The sequence below is a fragment of the Vicugna pacos genome, chromosome 31 (genome assembly GCF_048564905.1).
Source record: "Vicugna pacos chromosome 31, VicPac4, whole genome shotgun sequence".
NCBI lineage: Eukaryota > Metazoa > Chordata > Mammalia > Artiodactyla > Camelidae > Vicugna > Vicugna pacos.
Window position 1 is genome coordinate 2709990 of NC_133017.1, and position 22960 is coordinate 2732949.

Sequence of the window (22960 nt, forward strand, 5' to 3'; positions counted from 1 at the left end):
TAGATAATGACAAATGCTAAATTATTTTACACATATTTGGAATTTAAAACAAATTAACATAACAAAAGAGAAAATGAGTTATAGATATAGAAAGAAATAGGTTGTTCACAAGAAGGAGGGAAATGTGGCGAAGAAAAAGAAAAAGTTGAGGAAAACTAAGAGAGAAAATTTTCCAGTTGCAAATTAAATGAGTCAGGGACAAGAAATTTCCTGTATGGGGAATAGTCAATAACTATGAAATATCTTTAAATAGCAACATATAATAACTAGATTTATTGTAATCAGTTTGAAATGTATTAAAATTTGCAAACATTTTGTTATGTAAGAGAAACTAACACAGTGTTATACATTAAAGTACACTTCAAAAATAAACAAACATACTTATAGAAAAAAACAGATTTGTAGTTAACAGAGGCAGGGGTTGGGAAAGCAGAATTACATTAATGCATTCGAAAGATACAAATCTCCAGCAGTTAAATAAACGTGTTCAAGGGATGCTACGTATTAACATGATAAATAAAATTAATACTGTTTTATGTTATATATGAATGTTGTTAAGAAAGCAGACACTAAGGTTTCTCATCACAACCAAAAGACAAATTGTGTTTCTTTAATATTGTATTTAAATAAGATAATGAATTCTCCCTAAAGTTGCTAAAATATTTACTTTATGATACATGTAGCTCAAATATCTACCCTGTGAACCAAACCTTACACAATGTATTATGTCAAATATATCTCAATAAAAGCAGAAGGAAAAATGGAAAGACAATATTCATTGTTTCCCATGTCATTTCTCATGATTGTTCTTGCAGCAAGTAATCTTGAGTCATGATAGACTTATCCTAGATAAAGATACTAATAAATAAGTGATTCTAATAAATTATACATAAAGATACTAATATAAATAGTGTTTTACCATGCCTTAAACTTTCTTCATGATAACAGCCCACTGATTCTGTAGGCATCAAAATTTCACTCTGTGTATTCATCTGAGATTAGGGAATGGATACAAATTTAACCATGGCTGCTTTTGCTGTTAGTGATAATGATCACTGTCTCTGACCAAAGGTCTCATCTCCCCAACAACATCATTAAGAAAGGAACATGATAGGTTGCTAAAAATCTCAGCATGGTAAAATCTCAGAACTCCTACAATTCTTAACTGTTTTGCAATGGGAATGCAATACTGACAAAAACTTGATTTTGGATAACAATATGGTGTTTTCTCATGGTTGCATTAGGGGATGTGAAGATAATCCCTGGGATCCACAAGAAACACCCTCGCTCAAGTGCTGGCAAAGAACTCTGAATGTTCTGCATTATCAGGACTGAGGACTGCTTTCAAAATAATGACTATGCTCACTGTATTCCAGGTAGTCCAACGAAAGAAAGGTTATTGGTATTTGTAGTTGAACGGGAATACATCAGCAGTTCAAACTCTATAAACTAGTCAACGGGTGTTCAAAAGCCAAAATAAGTCATGTCAACAATGAGAATTAAAAGAAAATTTCTTGGACATAAGCTTAAATTAAAAAGGAGACACAGTCCTGTGATGGGCTCCGGGGATTGGAGAATGTATATGCCTCAGTCCAATTCAAGGGTTTAGTGGCTTGGCCCTAGCATTAGCTCGGGATTCAATGAACAGTTAACAGTGTACTGGGAGAAATATAATCTACCTCTCCCTGTTTGGAAGAAAATCTGGTGGCTCAGTGAAACTCTTAATTCACAGACATTCTGACAGGTGCAGAGGAATAATTCACTGATGACTCAACTAAGACAAACTTAGTTACTGCTTTACAATCCATCTTTACACACACACAGAGTGGTAGACAGATTTGTAGTATTTAGTGGGAAGAATTCAGTGGGCAGAGCTCAGAGAGTATTTTTCAAAGCACCAGCCAACTTTTGTACTTTTGCCAATAGTCTAGATTTCTCAGGTAGAAAACTAGAGATGGACAAACAATATACTTCTTTAGGATTTCTAATTTTGAAAGTAAACTGTAGCTTTTGACTAATCAGTGTGGAACCTTGTTATGATGATCACAATAAGACCCACTGTGTGATAAGAGAGCTGGAAACAAGCTGCTGAACCAGCCCATCTGAACCCCAGACTAATGTAAGCAACAACATAGCCACCATGAGATTTGAGCTGACAAACTTTAAAGCTTGATGTTTCTGTTATAGGAACAACCACTGCTGTCCAGACACAGATCTCCTGCTGCAAGTGGGCTCTTTTCTTCTCTTGGTAAAGGTCATATTGGTGGGATGTTGCTAGAGCTTACCCTGGCCAATTTGACCATTCTCCAGATTTTCACAGTATTTCTTCACAACTGGTGACACATTTTCAGGACTCAATGTTGCCATTCCAGTCTTATCAGCTGACACTGGCTGCATGATTGTGAGCAGATGCCTTAGGCTTCCTGACCTTGCCTACACTTTTTCCAGAATTTCAGCTCATTTCAAATTCTGAAAATGCTTCACCTTTTATTTTAAATTAATGGGAAATAGACAAAGTCTTCAATGAATATTTTATATTTCCTAATATCTGCAAAAATTTGGTATTCTTGCAGTTGCACAAATTTCTAATTTTACCACCCTCACCTCTTTTTAGTCCACACAGTTTAGATTGCAATTTAGTTACTGAATATGACCACCCCAACCAAGGGGCTTGTACCTCTAAGATACTTCTTGTGTGAGTATTAGAAGGGGCACAAGTTATTTGGGGTGTATAAATCTACATTAAATATTTGCAATGGCAGGGTCTCTTCTGGACAAAACTCTGATTCTTAGAAGTCAATTAATTAGAAAACAGTATAGTTATTGTTATAGGGAAGAATATCAGCTATTTTGAGGTGGATGGATGATGAAGTGACAGGAAAAAATCCAGCAAGTGAGAATGGAATGCTTTATGCCTCTGGATGCATGAATTAAGAAGAAAATAATACTTTGTCTCCTGTACCTACCTCCAATTACTGTGTTGAGTTACTAGTCCTTGGGCTATGAAAAGAGCAAGATTGTGGTGAAGAGTAGACCATAACGAAACAGTTTGAAAACCATGAGAGTTTTATTGTTTCAGGAAAGTAGATTTTGCTTAAAGTCAACATGAATTTTTCATTCACTAAATACTAAAATGCATCCTGTGTCATGTGCTGTGCTTACTGTGCTGGTATCCAAGTTAGACAAGGAAAGGGGGATTGACAGAAAATATCTGGAGGAGGTGATTTCTGTTCTGAGACTGGAAAAATCTAAATAGGTAAAAGGAGGGCATCCTTTGCCCAAGGATGAGCTAGAGAAAATGTTCTGAGTTTGGATTTAATATGGTTCATAAGCATTTGCCTGGATGTATCTCCAGAAACAGTGAAACATAAGGATATGTTAAATTAGTCAGATGCCAGATCTATAATGAAATGACAAAATTTTGTTGAGTTTGTGGGCTTAGATTTGGAAAAGCATTATGTGCCACCCTGAGGATGTAAGCTTGTCTTTGGCTGGAACAAAAATGAAACATAAAATATTCACTTGAAAATATGGTGTAGACTCTTGAGTGGAGGAAAAGAAAGCACCAATTGGAATGCTTTGAAAACAGCACAAAGAAGACCATAGATAAAATTACTTCTTAAATTCTACCACATGATGAATTCGCCATCTGAGAATACATCATGTGACTTTTATGATACCATAGATGACATGATCCCTGTGCCGGTTCCTGCATTTATATCCTGTTCCAACATGTCCTAACTAAGCACATTTAATACATTCCATGATGAACCAGAAACAACTTAGTAATTTTCCCTCTCTCCATGTTTTAGTCTTCTTACAAATTCTTCCATTTATTTCTTTTCCTTACAGAAATTATTTAAATTTACACCCATATTGTTCAATCAAAAGATCATATCAATCAAATATCTCTTTTTTTCTTTAAATGGTAACTTAGTCTCCCATTTAACTCATTAATCCATTTTAAAAAAAGGATAATAAATGTACACATCTATGTTTATTGTTCAAATAGGAAAATTGCAGATATTTGTCGATATTTGCCAACATCAATTTTAATCTTTGTTATCCTGCATAATCTGGTAGTCCTCTGGTAGATCAGTTGTAATTAGGATGACTTTCATAAACTGAAGATGTCTGATGAGTTGGCCTTGAAAGAGAGGTAGCTGATGTATCAGATGTCACTGGCACTGGAAACCGTGGGTTGCTCCCTGGTTGAAGTTTAGAAACGACCTTCATTGGCAGATATGTTGTGATATCTTTTGGAAAAGTAGAAGGATCCACAATCTGTCCAAAATAATTGCTGTGTATGGGTGAAAAGATGCTGTAATGAGAGTAGAATTTGTAGTTGTAATGAAGTTCACAACACGGCCATTTGCTTCAGTGTAGCTGCTTTGAGAGTGCTCATGGACAGTGGTCAACTGATTTAAAATAACACTTTGATCCACTGCAATTTGTTCTGGTGGTCTAACTGACATTGATGATAGAGGAGAAAAATCACCTCTGATCGGGGTAGTTGTATCACCAATTATGTGGCTAGTAGAGGGCTTCCTTATTAGAGGCATGTTTAAATTTGGAGAAGGTAAAATTTCACTTTCTCCAATAGTGTCAACCACAAAATCAGAATTATGTTTACCAATATTACCCCCTCCTTTAAAGAGCTTCTTGTTGATATCTTGAGGCAATGAAGATACCAGAGAGGCATTTTTAATCCCAACTCTTCTTTTAATTCTCACTAAAAGCTGGTGACAGTCTCTTTTAAAATTTGGATTATGGTAGATCTGCAGCTAGAACCGAAGAAGAAAGATTTTAGTAATATTTTAAACCAAAATACAAGACTACAATAAGCATAACCTATAAAACCTCAGATTTCATGTTTACAAGTCAAAGATAATATCATCAAAATATGAACATTGCTGACGATATTTTAAAGTTCCTTGTTTGGAAAATACACATTTAAATAGTATAGTCATCAAATTTAAGACGTCAGCATTTGCAGTAACAGAGAATGCCACTTTTTAAAAGCAGCTTTAATACCTTTATTTAGATTTCTGATAAGATTCATAGTTGCAAGCAAAGTTTCTCATAATCTTGAATAGTTAATGCACTGTCCTCATTTTCAGAAAAAATAAGGATTTTAAACTTGGTAGTTTTATACAATTTTCAAAATCAAGCTTTACATTTATATTGCCATTGATTGATGTACAGAATAAAATTTTATGCATAAGTTACTAAGTCGTAACTAAAATTTCTGAATACCTTGCTTGAAACAGAGACTTCTTTTTCTTCTTCCAGAAAGTCAGCTAGACAAGCAGATCTTTGAAAATTCTGCTGCACTTTACTAAACACATAAAGGTTAAGCTGTCTAACTAAACTGTTCATACTTCCAGTTTCAAATATTCTGATAGGGGCCTTTCTTTCCAAAACTTCCTTCTTAAAGACAATTTCATCAATCACTATGGAAGTTCCATTATCATCCCACAAGATGGATTTAAATTGGTCACTCCGAGCCATTTTCCAGAGTTTTCTTGGGAATGTCAGAGTATGAAAATCATTATCTTCATCTGGTTCAGAGACACAATGTGTGTAACATGGCCTTTTTATCAAGGATTCTTCAGACAAAGTCTGAAAAACATTTTCTTAAATCACAGACAACAAGTCCAAGTGCACAGAGAATGTTTGCTCACACAATAGAGATCTACCGGGGTTTCCTGAACCAGTTGGTCCATCTTAAGGAGACAAATTTTGAATTTCTGAAGAAATATGCTCCATCTCAAAAAATTTTTCTACAGCTACTTTTCTAATCTGCATGATTTTGAGCACTGCAGCTTCAAATGCTGCTTTAGCAGGCCTGCAAGTTAAACTGTTAGGCCATCAAACTGGTTCTCAACCTGAGTGTCTGTGACATCACAAAATGACAGGTCTCCTAGCAACCCAAGTGGAACATTCAGCCAGTGTTTCCATCTCATTCATCCAGTTAAAATGAAACATATAGGATGTTTATTTTTATAGTGTGATGTGGAAATATTTTCCCCACGAAGTCTTTTTAAATAATTTAATTTGGGGTCTATGAAATGAAACCAATCTCCTTCCTTTTGTACACAAATTTACCGCAGATTGGTGAACAGAGTATAAATATGAAAAAAATAAGTAAAATTATTTTAAAGTTTTGGTATTTAACGTGAAATTTGTGTAAAACCTGTGCAGAAAAGGTATAACAATTTCATTATCATTTGTAATTAAAGTGAAACAAAATTTGATTTGGAAATGGAATTATTATTTATCTGTGTACTTTACAATAAGTACCTCTATATTTAAAACATCAGCAGAAAAAATATCAGATTATTTGTTATGTTTATAAATAAATGGTAAATAAATATGAATTAAAATTAGATTAAAATAATCAATCAAATTTAAGAAATCCCAAAGGGGAGAATTTTGGTTTTAAATTGTAATTCAGCACTATAACTAAAACAAATGAAATTTAATATTCTACTTTAAAATTACACAAGAGAAAATCTTACGGTACCTTACAAATGTTTATTTTTACCATTCTTTCACTCAGAGGTTTTTCAGTCCCTAGAAGGAATAAATTTTTCTTTCATCTTTATAATCCATATACTTGTTGCTTCTGTTAAGTGTTCCAAAATGCTTTTGATAAATACAGTTATGCACAATGTCCTGGTTTCTATAAACAGTGACTCCATTAAGGGGCAAACAATCAAAAAACAAAGAAATAACAGTATATGTGGGTTGGGGTGCAAAATAACTGGTAATGCATTTTAGAAGCAATATGTTTCCCAGTACTGAAATATTTGTCATTGTTAGTATAATACGGCATTTTATGGCATCTCTTTTGGACACTAATTGTAAATAATAGCTATGAGCTGAATCAGAAAACTAGTAAATCCAGTTCTACCAAAAGTTATATTTTTTATTTAGAAATAAATTCCATTAAACATAAGCCACATTCAAAATGAGGGAAATAATTTTAAATAAATAAATTTACACTAAATCTACAATGTAAATGTTCCTTCAGTATGTGTATATTCCATTCTAAATAAATTTTAACAACTAGAATTCATTGCATTTTATAAGTATTATAAACTACAATTAAGTGTGATTTATTCTTGATCCATAAATATTATTTAACATACACAAATCAAAAAATGTGATACCATCCCTTACAAAACAGAGAATTCAAAAGTAACAATTTCAAAAAATGTAAGAAAATTATTGACAGAACTGATATTAACTTTTGTATACAAAAAATTCTTAACAAATTCTCTCTGGGTAGAATATAACTAAAGATAATAAAAGCCATATATGAAACACCCATGACTAACATCAAGTTCAATGTGAACATACAGGAAGGTTTTCCTCTGGTCCAGTACTACAGAAAAGTAGCTCACTCACACAAGTACTAAATTACACTACTAGAAGTCCTAGCCAGAAAAACTAGTCAAGAAAAAAGATTAAAGGCATCCAACTTGTAAACAAGTATTACAAATTTTACAGATGACATAATTATACATAGATGGAAAACACCATATACTCCTCCAGTGACTGTTAAAAACAGTCAAAAAACTTAGTAAACTTGCAGAATACAAAATCAATATACAAATATATCTTGCATTTTTATATACTAACAACAAATTATCAGAAAGAGAAATGACAAAAATAATTGTGTGTATATTTATACCAAAAAGAATTAAAAAGGAATAAAATTGATAAGTGAAATAAAAGATCTAAACATAGATCTATATATTACAGATGCAAGAAAAATAAACAAAATAAATAAAAGATATTCTGTGCTCATAGATTGCATACAATATAAGGAAATACTCTAATCTATCTTTCACATGTTCAATCTCCCCAGCACTACATATTGAAGAGAATGTCTTTTCTTCATTTTATAGTCTTGCTTCCTTTTTCATGGGTTAATTGATCATAGGTGTGAGGGATTATATCTGATTGCTCTATTCTCTTCTATTGATTGGTGTCTGTTTTTGATCCAGTATCATGTTGTTTAAATTACTAAAGCTTTAGAGGACTCTTTAACATCAGAGTATTTTACACTATTAGATTTAATACACTTTTCAAAAATTATTTTTTCAATTCATGATCTTTGTGGTTACATATAAATTTTGAAAATATTTCTTCTAATAAGTGGAAAAATATCATGGGTATTTTGACATGAATCTCACTAAATGTAGATTGCTTTGTGTAGGAAGTTTGTTCCAACCACATAGTTTCACATCATTAACATTAGATATCTTTTCATTTCTTTGGATCAGATTTAATTTCTTTCATCAATGTTTTCTATTTTTTAATGTATAGGTTTTCATCTCATTTGTTAACTTCATTTCTAAGTATTCTTTACATATATATATATAATTATATACATTATATTTGTAAACACATTTCTGACACAAATACAACAGCCTGAAAGCAATGGCAAGACATATTCAAAGTCCTGAATGAAAGAAAGCTGTAACCTAAAATAATTTATCAAGCAAGGCTATACATTAGAATAAAATGAGAGATAAATAAATTTCATAAAAGTAAATACTAAAAGAAATTAGCAACAGAAAAAGAAATAATGAAAGATCTACCCTAAAGAAAAGAAGCAGGATGCTATAGAAAGCAGAAAGGCATAATTACAAAGGCAATAGCTACAACGACATAAAATAGAATATACATGATGTTGTAAAACTGGACATCAAAATTTCTAAGGTTCAGAGAGTGAAACAGGGCAATTCAGATTATTTTCTTCTTGTTTCTCTTCTCTGTAGGAGTGGTTAGAATTTGTATTCCTATCAGTCAAAATAAAAAGATATAGAAAGGGTCAATATACATACAAAACAGGGTAACCATAAGTCAAAAACTTACAATGAAGTCAAAAAGCCAAAAAGAATCCAAGATTATAAGAGAAAACTAATCAAGCAACAAAAAGAAAATGAAATGAACAAAAATTAAATGCAAAATCATCTGGGAAATGAAGATCAAAATGGAAATAAACAACATTGTATCAATATTTATCAGAATTGTTAATAGAATAAGTGTTTCAATCGAAAGATATATATTGTCAGATGGGATAATATAACAAACACTACATTATGAAGCATACAAGATACCCACTTTAGTAAGAGGAAAACACATCAATTGAAAGTCAGAAGATGGAAAAATATATTCCATGCAAATGGACATGACAAGAAAGCAGGACTATCAGTACTGACTTCACACAAAATAGACTTTACATGAAAGGCCATAGAGAAAGATAAACAAGGACATGATATAATTATTAAAGGATCAATACAAAATGAGGGTATTATACTCATTAAGATATATGCACTCAATGTAGGAGCAACTAAATACATAAGCAAATACTAATAAATAAAAAGGGAGAAATTGGAGGGAACACAATCACAGTAGGAGACTATAACTCCCCATTACCATAACTAGACTGGTCTTTCAGACAGAAAATTAATAAGGGAACAAAGATACTAAAATTTAAGTTGAAATAATTGGAGTTAGTTGATATATTCAAAACAGTAATTCTCCCCAAACAGAATATACATTCTTTTCCAGTGCACATGGAACATTTTCTAGGAAAGATTATGTACTCATGCACAGAAGAAGCCTCAACAAATTTAAGAAGATAAAATTATTTCAAGCATCTTTTCTGAGTATAATACCATGAAAGTAGAAATGAATCACAGAAAAAAAGGGAAAAAAATGACAGCATGTAGATTAAACAACATGGTACCAAAATAAGTATGGGAAGTGAAGGATTAAAATAAGAAATTAAAAAATATCGAGAAATATTACAAAACCCTATGTAAAATATATTGAATACAGATAAAGCAGGATTAAGAGGAAAGTTCATAGTGACAAGGCCCTCCTCAAAGAAGAGCAATTTCAGATAAATAATCAAACGTTCTATGTATACTAATCATGAAAAGAAAAGCAAACAAAACCAAAAGTCAGCAGAAAGAAGGAAATAATCAAGATCAAATAAGAAAGAATTGAATTAGACTTTAAAAAATAGAAAAAATCACTCTTTTTGAAATAGTAAACAAAATTGACAAAACTCTGGACAGACTCATCAACAAGAATAGAGAGAGAACACAAATAACATAAGAAATGACAATGTAGAAACTACAAAAAGTACAACAAATTTGCAAAATATCATAAGGGACTACCATGAGCAACTATATGGAAACATACTGGAAAACCAGGAAGAAATGCAGAAGTTTCTGGAAACATTCAGCCCACCATTTTTGCATTAAGAAAATATTGACCATTTGAACAGACAGATCACCAGAAATGGAATATAATTATTAATAAAATAAAAAATCTCTGCAAACAAAATTCAGACCCAAATAGCTTCACTGGGAAATTTGACCAAACAGTCAAAGAAAAATCCATACCACTCTTCCTCAAACTTTTCCAAAAGCTTGATATGGAGAGAGTACTCCCAATCTCACACCATAAGGCCAACATCAACCTGATACCAAAACCAGACAAAGACACTACCCCAAAAGACAACAATCGGCCAATATCATTGATAAAAATAGATGTAAAATTATTTAAGAAATTATTAACAAACAGAATCCAACAACATGTAAAAAAAGATTATACACCATTGTCAAGTTAGGTTCATGCAAGGAACACAAGGATGGCTGAACATATGCAAATCAATCAGTCAATTTTGATACACCATATCAACAAAAGAGAGGACAAAAAACCACATGATCATCTCAGTAGATACAGAAAAAGCATTTGAAAATATTTAACACTTATTTGCAATAAAAGTTCTTATCACAGTGGGCATAGAGGGGCCATATCTCAACATAATGGAAGCTATTTATGACCAACATATAGCCAGCAAAATACTCAATAGTGAAATCCTGAAACCCTTCCCACAAAACCTGAGACAAGACAAGGTTGCCCATTCTCACAATTTTAATTCAATATAGTCTCCGAAGTCCTAGCCACAATGATCAGGCAAGAAAAAGATATAAAAGTATTCAGACTAGAAAAGAAGAGGTAAAATTGCCATGATATGCAGACATGACACTATATAGAGAAACTGTAAAAGCTTCACAAAAATTACTTAGGTTAAAAAAGGAACTGGGCAATGTTCCCAGTGTAATGTACAAAAACCAATAGCATTTCTTTACACTACCATTGAATCAACAAGAAAACAAAGTATAGAAACAACCGATTTTATAACTGCACCCAAAATTATTAAATGCTTAAGAATAAATCTGACCAAGGAGGTGAATATCTTAAATTGGACAACTAGAAAACATTGATTGAGGAAATCAAAAAAGATTTGAAGAATTGAAAAGATGCCCAATGGACTTGTAATGGAAGAAACAAAATTGTTAAAATGGCCATACTGCCCAAGGCAATCAACAGAATTAATGTGAATTCCTATCAAATTATGCAAAATATTTCTTTTTAGGACTGAAACAAATGATCATAAGATTTACACAGAGTGATAAAAGATCCTTAATTTCCAAAGCAATATTCAAAAAAATGAAAGAGGCTGGAGGAATAAACCACCAGGTCTCGATACACTATTGCAGAGCTACAATAATCAAAATGACAGATATTGGTACAGAAACAGGCATATGGACCAATGGAACAGAATAGAGGGCCTAGGAATAAATCTGCAGGCCTATGTTGAATTAATCTATCACAGAGAAGCCAAGAATATGACAGAGAAAAGAACATCTCTTCAACAAATGCTGTTGGGAAATATGGATAGCAGCATACAGTGGAGTTAGAAAACTCCTTCACTCCATACACAAGAATAAACTCAAAATATCTTGAAGACTTAAATGTAAGGTAAGACACAGTAAATCTCCTAGAAGAAAACATAGGCAAAACACTCTGAGATAAATCTCAGCAATGATCTCCTAGAACAGCCTACCCAGGTAATGGATGTAAGAGCAAAATTAAGAAATGGAACCTAATTAAACTTATAAGCTTTAGCACAGCAAAGAGGATCATAAACAAAGCAAAATGACAATTTACAGGATTAAAGAAAATATTTTAAAGTGATGCAACTGACAAAGTCTTAATTTCCAAAATGTAAGAACTTCATACACATTTATAATAATAATAAAAAAGAAACCCCATCTGAAAATGGGCAGAAACCATAAAGAAGCAATTCTCCAATAGAGACATACAAATGCCAAACAGATATATGAAAAAAAAATTGCTCACTATCATTATCAGAGAAGGGCATTTTAAAACTATAATGAAATATCACTTCACAATATTCACAATGGCCATCATTCAAAAATCCACAAACAATAAATGCTGGGGAAGCTGTGAAGAAAGTGAACCCTCCCACACTGATGGAAGGAATGTAGTTTCGTGCAGTCATTGTGGAATAAAGGATGGGGATACCTCAAAAGAATAAAAACAGACTTAACATATGATTCAGCAATCCCACTTCTGGGTATATATCAAAGAGAACTCTAATTCAAAAAAACACCTGCACCCCAATGTAATTAGCAGTGCTATATACAAAATCCATGACATGGAAGCAACCTAATGGTCCAACAACTGATGACAGTATTCAGAAATTATGCCATATTTACAAAATGGAATAATATTCTGCAATATAAAATGATAAAACAATGACATTTGCACCAAAATGGATGTCCCCATAAAGTGACATTCTAATTCAACTAAGACAGAAAGAGAAAGAAAAATAATACATGACATGACATATGTGGAATCTTAAAAAAAAAATTTGGATGAGAACACAATGATTTCATCTACAAAATTTAAGCACACTCACAGACCTACTAAACAATTTTATGATTACTGCAGAAAGGGGCTGTGAGAGGATTTATTTGGGAGCTTAATATTTATAAATGTTATCCACTATATATAAAAATAGATTTTTTCAAAATTTCTTTTGTATGACACAGGGCAGTAAGTTAAATATTGTGAAGTAACCTTTAATAGTTACACAAATGTATGCACGTAACGGAAAACTGTGCAATACACCACAGATTGACACATTGTAAATGGAAGTACGTCAATGATAAATAAATGAATAAATGTGTAAATAAATAAATAAATAAATAAATAAATAAATAAATAAATAAATAAATAAAAATAAATAAATAAAATATAAATAAAAATATTTAGTAATAAATGAAATACAAAGATTCACACTACATAACTTTCACCTCAAAATCTAGGAGAAAACAGAAAGAAAAAAGAAGAAAATTGAATGAATGAGAGTATGGCAAATAACAAGAGAAACAACTGAAAATACAAAAAATAAATATACCTAAATCTGTTTCTTTTAAACATTAAGTGGACAAACGTTTATGTTGGCTAAGAAAATGAAGACTGAAATAAAATTAGAAAAAAAAAGAGAAGATATTACCACTGATGTTGTAGAGATGCAAAGCATCATAAGAAATTACCACTAGACAACGATTTGAATGACTTAGAAAAAAAGACAAATTCCCAATAACGTATGTCTTCCAATACTGAATCAAGAAGGAATAAGAAAGTTAAATAGAGCAAAAGCGTGTATGAGTAAATCAATAATCCAAACTTCCCAAATCAGAAAAACTTTACAAGACCACATTACTGGTGAATTCTGTCACACATTTGAAGACAATTTTTCACCAATTCTTCCCCAAATCTTCCAAGAACTTGAAGGCGTAAAAGATTCCAAACATGTTTTATGATGCCAGCTTTATTTGCATAAAAATGATAGAAAGGACATTATATGCAAAATATAGAATATTATCTCTGAAGAACATATGTGCCAAAATTCTCAACAAAACTCAAGCAAAATGAATTCAACAACACATTTAACGTATCATAAACATACATGAGTAAAGGGATTAATCTCTGGGTTTAAGGATACTTCAAAATACTCAAATCGATAAAGGTGATATTCCACACTAATAGAATGAGAAATAAAACTCACATCATAATTTCAATAGGTTCAAATAGAGCATTGTATATAATGCAACATATATTTAAGATACTTCCAACAAATTTAATTAACCCTGTCAGTGCCACGATATAATATACACACAAACACTGTGTGAAGAGAAGCGAAGCAGTTCTCTGTTTATTGATTCTTAGAAGAAGAATTTATATAGGATATGCACAATGCCTCGCATATCATCAAAGTTATAACAATGTTAATAATCTTAAGCTATTTATGTCCCCATGCTCCGGCAGTAAGCACAGGATGTTAAATGATCAAAAATTGTATTAAAGATCATCACAGAACTTCATTAAGTAGGCCATCTCTTATCCAGCCAGCTGTGCTTGCCTTAGGTTGTCCTCCACTTGAGGGTCTTACGCATCATAGGCTATCCAGCCATCCATACTGTATACATTGAGTAGGCAATTTCTTATCCAGCCTGGATATGTGACATTCCTCACAGATTGTTTATCAGTTCAGCCCAAGAGCTTAGTCTCTAGAGCCTTCAGACAGGGGCCTTCAAACCCAACATCCCTTGACAGAAAAATGGATGAAGAAAATTTGATATATATATGAATGGTATCAATACTATGCATTCCTAACAAGAGTGTCCATTGTGTTCCTTTTTCTCCACAATCTCACCAATGTCTATTTGTTTTCTTTTTGATGAGAGCCTTCTGACAAATATGAGGTCTTGTCTCATTTTTGGTTTATGACTTTCCTAATAATTTATAACTCTGAACATACTTTCATGTGTCATTTAGCCAACTCTATGTTTTCTAAAGAAAATTGATTCAGACCTATGTATTCACTTCTTATGGACATTTTTTTAATTGGATTTTTTTGTCTTTTTTGTTGTTGATGTGGCGTAAAAGTTTGCCATATATTTTGGGTATTAACACTTGATTGGAAAATATAACTTGAAAATATATCCTCCCATTGTGTTTGTTGACTTTTCATTTTATTGATCATTTCTTCTGCAGTGTAAATCTGATTATAATGATAAAATCTTATTTTGTTAGTTTTCCTTCTGCTTCCCTTGCCAGAGGAGACATATGTAGAATCATATTAAGTCCAATGTTAGAGTGTACTTCTTATGTTTTACTCTAGGATTCTTTGTTTTCAGGATTTATATTTTATATGCCCACGAGTGTGATTGCTGTGTCATATGAAAGGTCTAATTTTATTATTTAATGAACTTCCATACTGGTTCCAAAGTGGTTTCACCAATTTTCATTCCCACCAACAGCGTTGGAGATTCCCATTTTCTCCCCAACCACCTCATTCTTTACTATTTGTAGACATTTGAATGACAGCCTTTCTGAATAGTGTGAGGTAAAACATTATTTTATTTTTGTCTTGCATTTGTATGATGATTAGCAAGGTGAGCATGTTTTCCTTTTCCTGTTTATCATCCGTGTGTCTGATTTAGAGAATTGTTTACTGCTCATTTTCTGGCTGAGTTGTTTTTAGATTTTTGAAATTGAGTTGTATGAACAATGTGTATATTTTAGAAATTAGCCTCTTGTTGATTGCATTGTTTCCTAAAGTTTTCTCCCATTTGGAAGTTCATCTTTTCTTTCTGTTTATTTTGCGGTGTAGAAGCTTTTAAGATTAATTTGAACCTAATTGATTATTTTGTTTTTATTGTTTTCAGCTTGGGAGAGTGAAATAAGAAAATTTTGCTACAATTTATTTCTTGTTTTCCTTATGTTACTTTCCAGGATTTTTATTGTGTCATGTATTATATTCAGAAATTTAAAGCATTTTGAGTTTATTTCTGTATAGTGTGAGGGAGTGTTCTTATTTCATTAATTTACATGTAGCTGTCTAGCTTTCTCAACATCACTTGCTGAAGACTGTCTTTAAGGCACTGTATATTTTTGTTTCCTTTGTCATACTTTAGTTGACCATAGGTGTGATGTTTTATTTCTGTCTCTGTGTTACTTTCCAGTGATATAGATATTTGGTTGTTTTCCAGCATTCTGGTGTTTTGATTATGGTATTTTTGTAATATAGTCTGAGATCTGGGATGGTTATAGGTTATGCCTCCAACTTTGTTCTTTTTCCTCATTATTCCTTTTGCAGTTCTGGTTCTTTTGCAGTTCCATACGAATCATAGGACTGTTTTTAGTTCTGTGGAAAATATCATGTAGTTCGATCTGAATCAATTTATATCTGTAGACATCTTTTGTAGTATATATATTTTAACAATATTAATTCCTCTAAAATAAGACCTTAGGTTTCTTTCCATTTCTTTGCATCATCTTCAAATTTCTTTATCAGTGTCCTATTCATTATATTATGTTGGATTTTTCATTGGTTTTTCATTTTTTGATCTGATTTCATATGGATTTTTTTAAATTATGCAATATTTCATTTTTTGTGTAAATAAGGTGGCAGTTTTTGTATATTAATCATGAATCATGCTACTTTGCCAAATATCTTTGTTAGTTTTTGTTGTTTTGGTTTGGAGAATCTTTAGAGATCACTATATAGATTATCATGTCATCTAAAATAATAACAGTTTTACTTCATTTAATCCAACTTGAATAACTTTTTTTCTTGTCCAATTACTATTGCTAGAACTTCCCATAATGTGTTTAATAAAAATGGTGAAAGTGGGCATCCTTGTCTTTTCCTTAATTTGGCTTTCAGGTTTTCACTTTTGCATATTATGTTGTCTGTGGGTCTGTAATTAATGACTTTAGATAAGTTGAGATATGTTTCCTGAATCCTACTTTGCTAAAAGTTTTCTGTTGTTGTTGCTGTTGTTGTTGCTGCTGTTGTTGCTGTCTTAATGAATAAATGTTGAATTTTATGAAATGCTTTTAATAGATTTATTGGGATGACCATGTCGTTTTCTTTTTTCTTTTGTTAATGTGGTGTATCAAACTGATTGATTAGTGTAAGTTGAACCTCTCTTGTGACCCTGCAATGAGTCCAAGTTGATCATGGTGTATGATTCATTTTAGGTATTGCTGGCTTTAGTTTGCTAATAATATTTTGTCGAATTTTTGCATGTAAATCTATCAAATATATTGGCTTGAATTTCCCTTTGCCCGTGTTTTTTTTAGTTGGTTTTGCTATCAGGGTGATGGAAGCTTCATAGAATTAATTTGGGAGTTTCCCACATATGCACTATGTTTGAATAGTTTGAAGAGTATTAGTTCTGTTTGATTTTTGTACAGTTCTCCACGGGAGCTCTTTAAATTTGCACTTATATTCAACAACTTTTTAAATGCAGATTCTATCTTTCTTCTAGTAAAGTTTGTTCAAATTATTTGTTTCTCCTTATCTCTGTCACTTTCTAGATATTTGTCCATTTCTTCTAATTTGCCCAGTTTATTGGTATGTAAGTGTTGACAAAATGATCCCTTTTTTGTATATCTGAGGTAACAATTGTTATTTCTCTACTTTTATTTCCTAATTTATTCCTTTGGAGCATCTACCTTTTATTCTTGATGCACCTGGCTAGAGGTTTTTTGAATTGCTTATCTCAAAAAGAAAACATAAAACAAAATCTTTTGTTTTACATATTTTTTCTCTATAATATATATTTACACCTGTATTATTTAGGATAATGCTTTTTCTATTTTTCATTTTTTTATTGATTTACATTCAGTTTACAAATTTGTCTCCAATTCCAGCGTAGAGCACAATTTTTCAGTTACAATGAACATATATACATTTTTTGTCCCATTTTTTATCTATGAACTGCCGTAAGATCTTTTATAAAAGTCCCTATGCTATACAGTAGAATCCTGTTTATCTATTCTACAATTTTGGCCTCCCAGTCTATCTCTTCCAACACCCAGCCCCATGGCAACCAAATCTTTGTATTCTATGTCTGCGAGTCTATTTGTGTTTTGTATTTGTGCTCTTTTTGTTTTGTTTTGCTTTGCTTTTAGATACCACTGATGAGCCATCTCATATGCTATATTTATTTCTCTTTCTGGCTTACTTCACTTAGACTTATTTTCCCCAGGAGCATACATGTTGCTGAAAATGACGTTTTGTTGTCGGTTTATATGCCTGACTAGTATTCCATTGTATAATTATACCACCTCTTCTTTATCCAGTCAACTGTCGATGGACATTTAGGCTGTTTCCATGTCTTGGCTATTGTAAATAGTGCTGGCTATGAACATTGGTGTGCAGGTGTCATCCTGAAGTAGGGTTCCTTCTGGATATATGCCCAGGAATGGGATTCCTAGGTCATATGGTAAGTCTCTTGCTAGGCTTTTGAGGAATCTCCATCCTGTTCTCCACAGTGGCTGCACCACTGGGCTCTATATTCTGTTCCATTGGCCTATATGTATGTTTTCCTGCCGATTCAGTGCTGTCATGTTGACTGTAGCTCTATAGTAATATCTGAATCGTTAGCATAAAGAAATGTCACTGATTTTTGAACCTTAATCTTATAACCTGCTATCTTGCTGCATTCTTTGATCAGCCTTAGTAGTTTTTGTGTGGATCTTGCAGGGTTTTCTATATATAGTAACATATTACCTGCATATAGTAAGACTTTTACCTCTTCCTTTCCAATTTGCATCACTTTTACTTCTCTTTCTTCTTTGATTGCTGTGGCTAGGTCTTCCAAGCCTATCTTGAGTTGGAGTGGAGATAGTGCGCATCCTTCTCTTGTCCCAGATTTTAGTGGGAAGGTTTTAACTTTCTCACCTTTGAGAATTATGCTAGCTGTAGGTTAGTTATATATAGCTTTCATGATGCTGAGTTATGTTCCCTCTATGCCCACTTTGGTCAGAGATTTTATTACACGTGTGTGTTGAATTTTATCAAATGATTTTCCTGCATCTATTGAGATGATCATGTAGTTTTGGCCCTTTCTCTTGTTGATGTGCTGTATTATATTGATTGACTTGTATTTGTTGAACCACCCCTGTGTCCCTGGCATGATCCCAACTTGGTCATGAAGTATAACCTTTTTTCTGTGTTTGGATTCTATTTGCTACTATTTTGGTGAGGATTTTGGCGTCTGTGTTCATCAGGGATATTGGCCTATGATACTCTTGTTTGGTAGTGTCTTTGCCTGGTTGTGGTATCAGGGTTATTGTGGCTTCATAGAATGACTTTGGGAGTATCCTTCCTTTTCAATCTTCTGGAAGAGTTTGAGAAGCACTGGTATGAGTTCCTCTTTGTATGTTTTGTAGAATTCCACATTGAATCCTTTTGGTTCTAGACTGTTATTTGTAGGGAGGTTTTACATTGCTGTTTTGATTTAATTTCTGGTGCTCTGCTTGCTCAAGGAGTCAGTTTCTTCTTGATTTATTCTTGGTGGACAGTATGTTTCCAGAAACTTGTCCGTCTCATATAGGTTATCCAGTTTGTTTCCATAAACTTTCATAATATTCTCATATGATATTCTTTATTTCTATTTTATTTGTTGTAATTTCTCCATTCTCCTTTCTTATTTTGCTAATTTGTGCTCTCTCTCTTTTCTTCTTTTTGAGTTTGGCCACAGGATTTCTGTTTTAATTATTTTTTTAAAAAACCAGCTTTTGGATTGGTAATTTTTTTCCTATGGTTTTTTCAATCTCTATTATATTTATTTCCTCCCAATATTTAGGATTTCCTTCCTTCTGGTGCCTTTTGGGGATTTTGTTCTTCTTTTTCTAGTTCATTCTGCTGGTGGTTTAAATTGTTTATTTGTGATTGTTCTTCTTTTTTGAGGAAGGCCTGTATCGCTATAAACTCCCCTCTCTGCACTGCTTTTGATGTGTCCCATAAATTTTATTTGGTTTTGCTTTCATTTTCTTTTGTCTCAAGGTTCTTTTCCATTTCAGCTTTGATTTCTTCATTGACCGATTAGTTTTTTAATAAATTATTGTTTAATCCCCATGTTTTCCTTTTGTTCTCCTTTATTTCCCTGTTGTTCATTTCTAGCTTCATGGTACAGTGGTCAGTAAAGATGCTTAAGGAAATTTCTATCCTCTTACAATTGTTGAGGTTTCTTCTGTGCCCAAATATATCATGAAACCTGGTAAATGTCCCATGTGCACTTGGAAAGAATGTATATACTCTTTTGTGGGGGGTGCATTGCTCTGAAAATATCCACCAAGTGTAATATTTCTATTGCATTATTTAACTTCTCTTTTGCATAATTTAGTTTCTGTCTAGATGATCTGTCCAGTTATGTTAATGCTGTGATGAAATCTCCAACTATGATTAGATTCCCATCACTATCCCCCTTTATATCTTTTAGTAATTATTTTATGTACTTAGGTGATCCTCTATTTGCTGCATATGTATTAACGAGTGTTCTATCCTCATCTTGTATCACTGCTTCAATCATTATAAAATTGCCTTCTTTATCTTTCTTTATGGTCTTTGTTTTAAAGACTCTTTTGTCAGATATCAGTACTGCAACACCTCCCTCTTTGGCTTTTCCATTTGTATGGAATACCTTTTCCATCCTTTCTCTCTCAATCTATATGTGTCCTTCTCCCTGAAGTGGGTCTCTTGTATGCAGCATATTGAAGGTTCTTGTTTTATTATGCAGCCTGCCACTCTATGACTTTTCACTGGAGCATTTAATCCATTAACATTTACAATAATAGATGATACGTTTGGTTTTATTGCCATTTTGACCTTATTTTTGCAGTTGTTTTGGTATTTCCTCTTTGTTCATTTCATCTTCCATTTATGGTTTGGTCATTTTCCTTTGAAATATCATGAAATTTATTTAGTTTTAGGGACAACCTGGTAAGTTCCTGTCTTGTTGTTACCCTTTTATATAAGTCTTTTAGACCATTATTATAACTGTTTTTATTAAACTGATAGTAACATGATCTCAAAACCATCCTATCGAGAACAAAATATTTTAAAAGGAAAGACCAAAAAAAAATTCTCTATTTTCCTGCCTCCCTCTCCTTCTCTCAATGATTTGTATGCCTTATTTTAAAATTTTGTGTTTATTTTATTTATAATTCATGAGTTATCACCTTTCCAGCTGTGAGAGTCTCATTTCTGTAACATCCTGCTACTTCTCTTTTTATAGTATACCTTTCAATAATTCTTTTAACATGGGTATAGTGTTGCTAAACTCTTGTAACATTTTATTGTCTGTGAAATCCTTTATGTCTCCTTCTACCATAAAGTATAGCCTTTCTGGTTAAATTATCCTAGGGTATATCATTTTTTTCATTCAAGACTCTGAATATATCTTGCCACTTCCTTATGTCCTGTAGTATTTGTGTAGTGAAATCAGCTGGGAGCCTTATGGGGATTCCCTTGTAACTCAGTCTTTGCCTTTCTCTTGCTTCCTTTTGGATCATTTCTTTATCCTTGATTCTGGCCATCTTAATCATTTGTCTTTGGCTATATTAGGGTTCTCCCTGTTTGGGACACTCTGAGCTTCCTGTACTTGGATATTTGATTCCTTCTTTATGTTTGGGGAGTTCTCAGTCATGATTTCTTCAAACAACTTGCAATCCCCTTTGAACTTTCCTTCCCTTCTGGAACTTCTATCATGCCAATTTTGGCATGCTTTCTATTATCAGATAGGTCCCTTATGCTTTTTTCATTTGTTTCTTGTTGTTTCTTTTGTAGCTCTTCTGATTGGGTGCTTTCTATTGTACTGTATTCTAAATCACTAATTCATTCCTCTGCATTATCTAGTCAGCTTTGCAACACCTTTATATTTTTCCTTATCTCAGTCAACTAGTTTACCTATTCTACTCGGCACTTCTTTATAGCTTTCATTTCATTTTTGACATATTTTATATCTCAAAACACTATCTTTTATTTCTTTCAGTAATTTGATCACTTCTTTTTTTAAATCTTGATCTAGTAGGCTATCAATGTCTATTTCACTGATCGTCCTTTCAGGGGCTTTCTCTTGTTCTTTTAATTGTGAATGGTTTCTCTGCTTCTTCATCTTGCTCCTACTTCTCGGGCACTGTGGTTTATGGCATATTAGTTATCTACTGTGGTCCTAAGGGAGTTTCTCAACCTAGTGTCTATATAGTAATACAACTTAGAAAAGAGAAAAAAGAGAGAGAGAGAAAAGGAATTTTAAAGAAGGGGGAAATGAATTTTTGAAGACATTGTATTATGCATAATAGAAGAGCAAGTTGAAGCAGAGTGTTGAAAATAATAATAATAAAAATATTTTTAAAATATTTCAAAGGGATGAAAATAGGGGTATGTATATTTGCCTAAGAAGTGAAAAATTTAGTGTATCAGAAAATGGAACAGCTAAAAAAAATTAAAACATTGGGATGGTCTGTGTCATCCTGGAAACTGTGTACATTTAATGTGAATCTTTCTGTATTCATCCTGATTTGGAAGCTCATCTTCCTATTTTCGGAGGCCCTCCACTAGAGACCTCAACTGTGCCACTCCCAGTGCCTGTCGGCAACAGATCGCTCCTATCCCAAACACAGCATCCGGGGAAGATCTCTATATTTAGAGCTGGCTTGTCACTGCCCTGCCCGATGCTGCAGTGAGATGTTGCAGGCTGACCAGGCAGGAGTGGGCATCATGCCCTCTCCTAGCACCATGGTCAGGGGCTGTGTTTCAGCAGGAAAGCTGGGGGCCACACGCCCCCTCAGGGTGCCAGTCACTATGCTGCTCTGTGCCACTGCATGGTCTGCCTCGGGTTTGCACACCAGAATTGGGCTCAGGGAAGACTGAGGAACAGCCCTGTCCCTGGTCTGGCCCAAAATCCAGCTCCTTGTTTGTCTTGGAGAAGCAAGATCTCCGAGGGACCAGGACAGAATTATCCAATCTGTCTCAGGCTGTAAAGTCTCCATCATGCCCTTAAGGCTGCTAAGTACTTAAACATGAATGCAGATTTTGCTCCCGCTACTGCCTGAGTGCAAAGCACCAGAGGGTATGGTGGCTGTGTCTGACCCCAGTTCTCTTCACCTAGAAACTTTTGTGGATATTCAGACATGGGTATGCACCCTTCCACCCACAGGGCAAATCTGCCCTGTAGTTTGATAGAGGGCCCAG

General features: G+C 33.1%; 1 protein-coding gene across 1 annotated transcript; it reads right to left on the reverse strand.

The window, feature by feature from the left end:
* Window positions 1–3980: 3980 nt before the first annotated feature.
* LOC140690675 (heat shock transcription factor, Y-linked-like) lies at window positions 3981–5732 on the reverse strand. Its single transcript, XM_072952572.1, has 3 exons — window positions 5257–5732; window positions 4634–4784; window positions 3981–4256 (listed from the first exon to the last, which is right to left on the reverse strand). Exons 1-3 carry the CDS (start codon window positions 5509–5511, stop codon window positions 4096–4098), a joined length of 567 nt encoding a protein of 188 aa, XP_072808673.1. The 5' UTR covers window positions 5512–5732; the 3' UTR covers window positions 3981–4095.
* Window positions 5733–22960: the final 17228 nt, after the last annotated feature.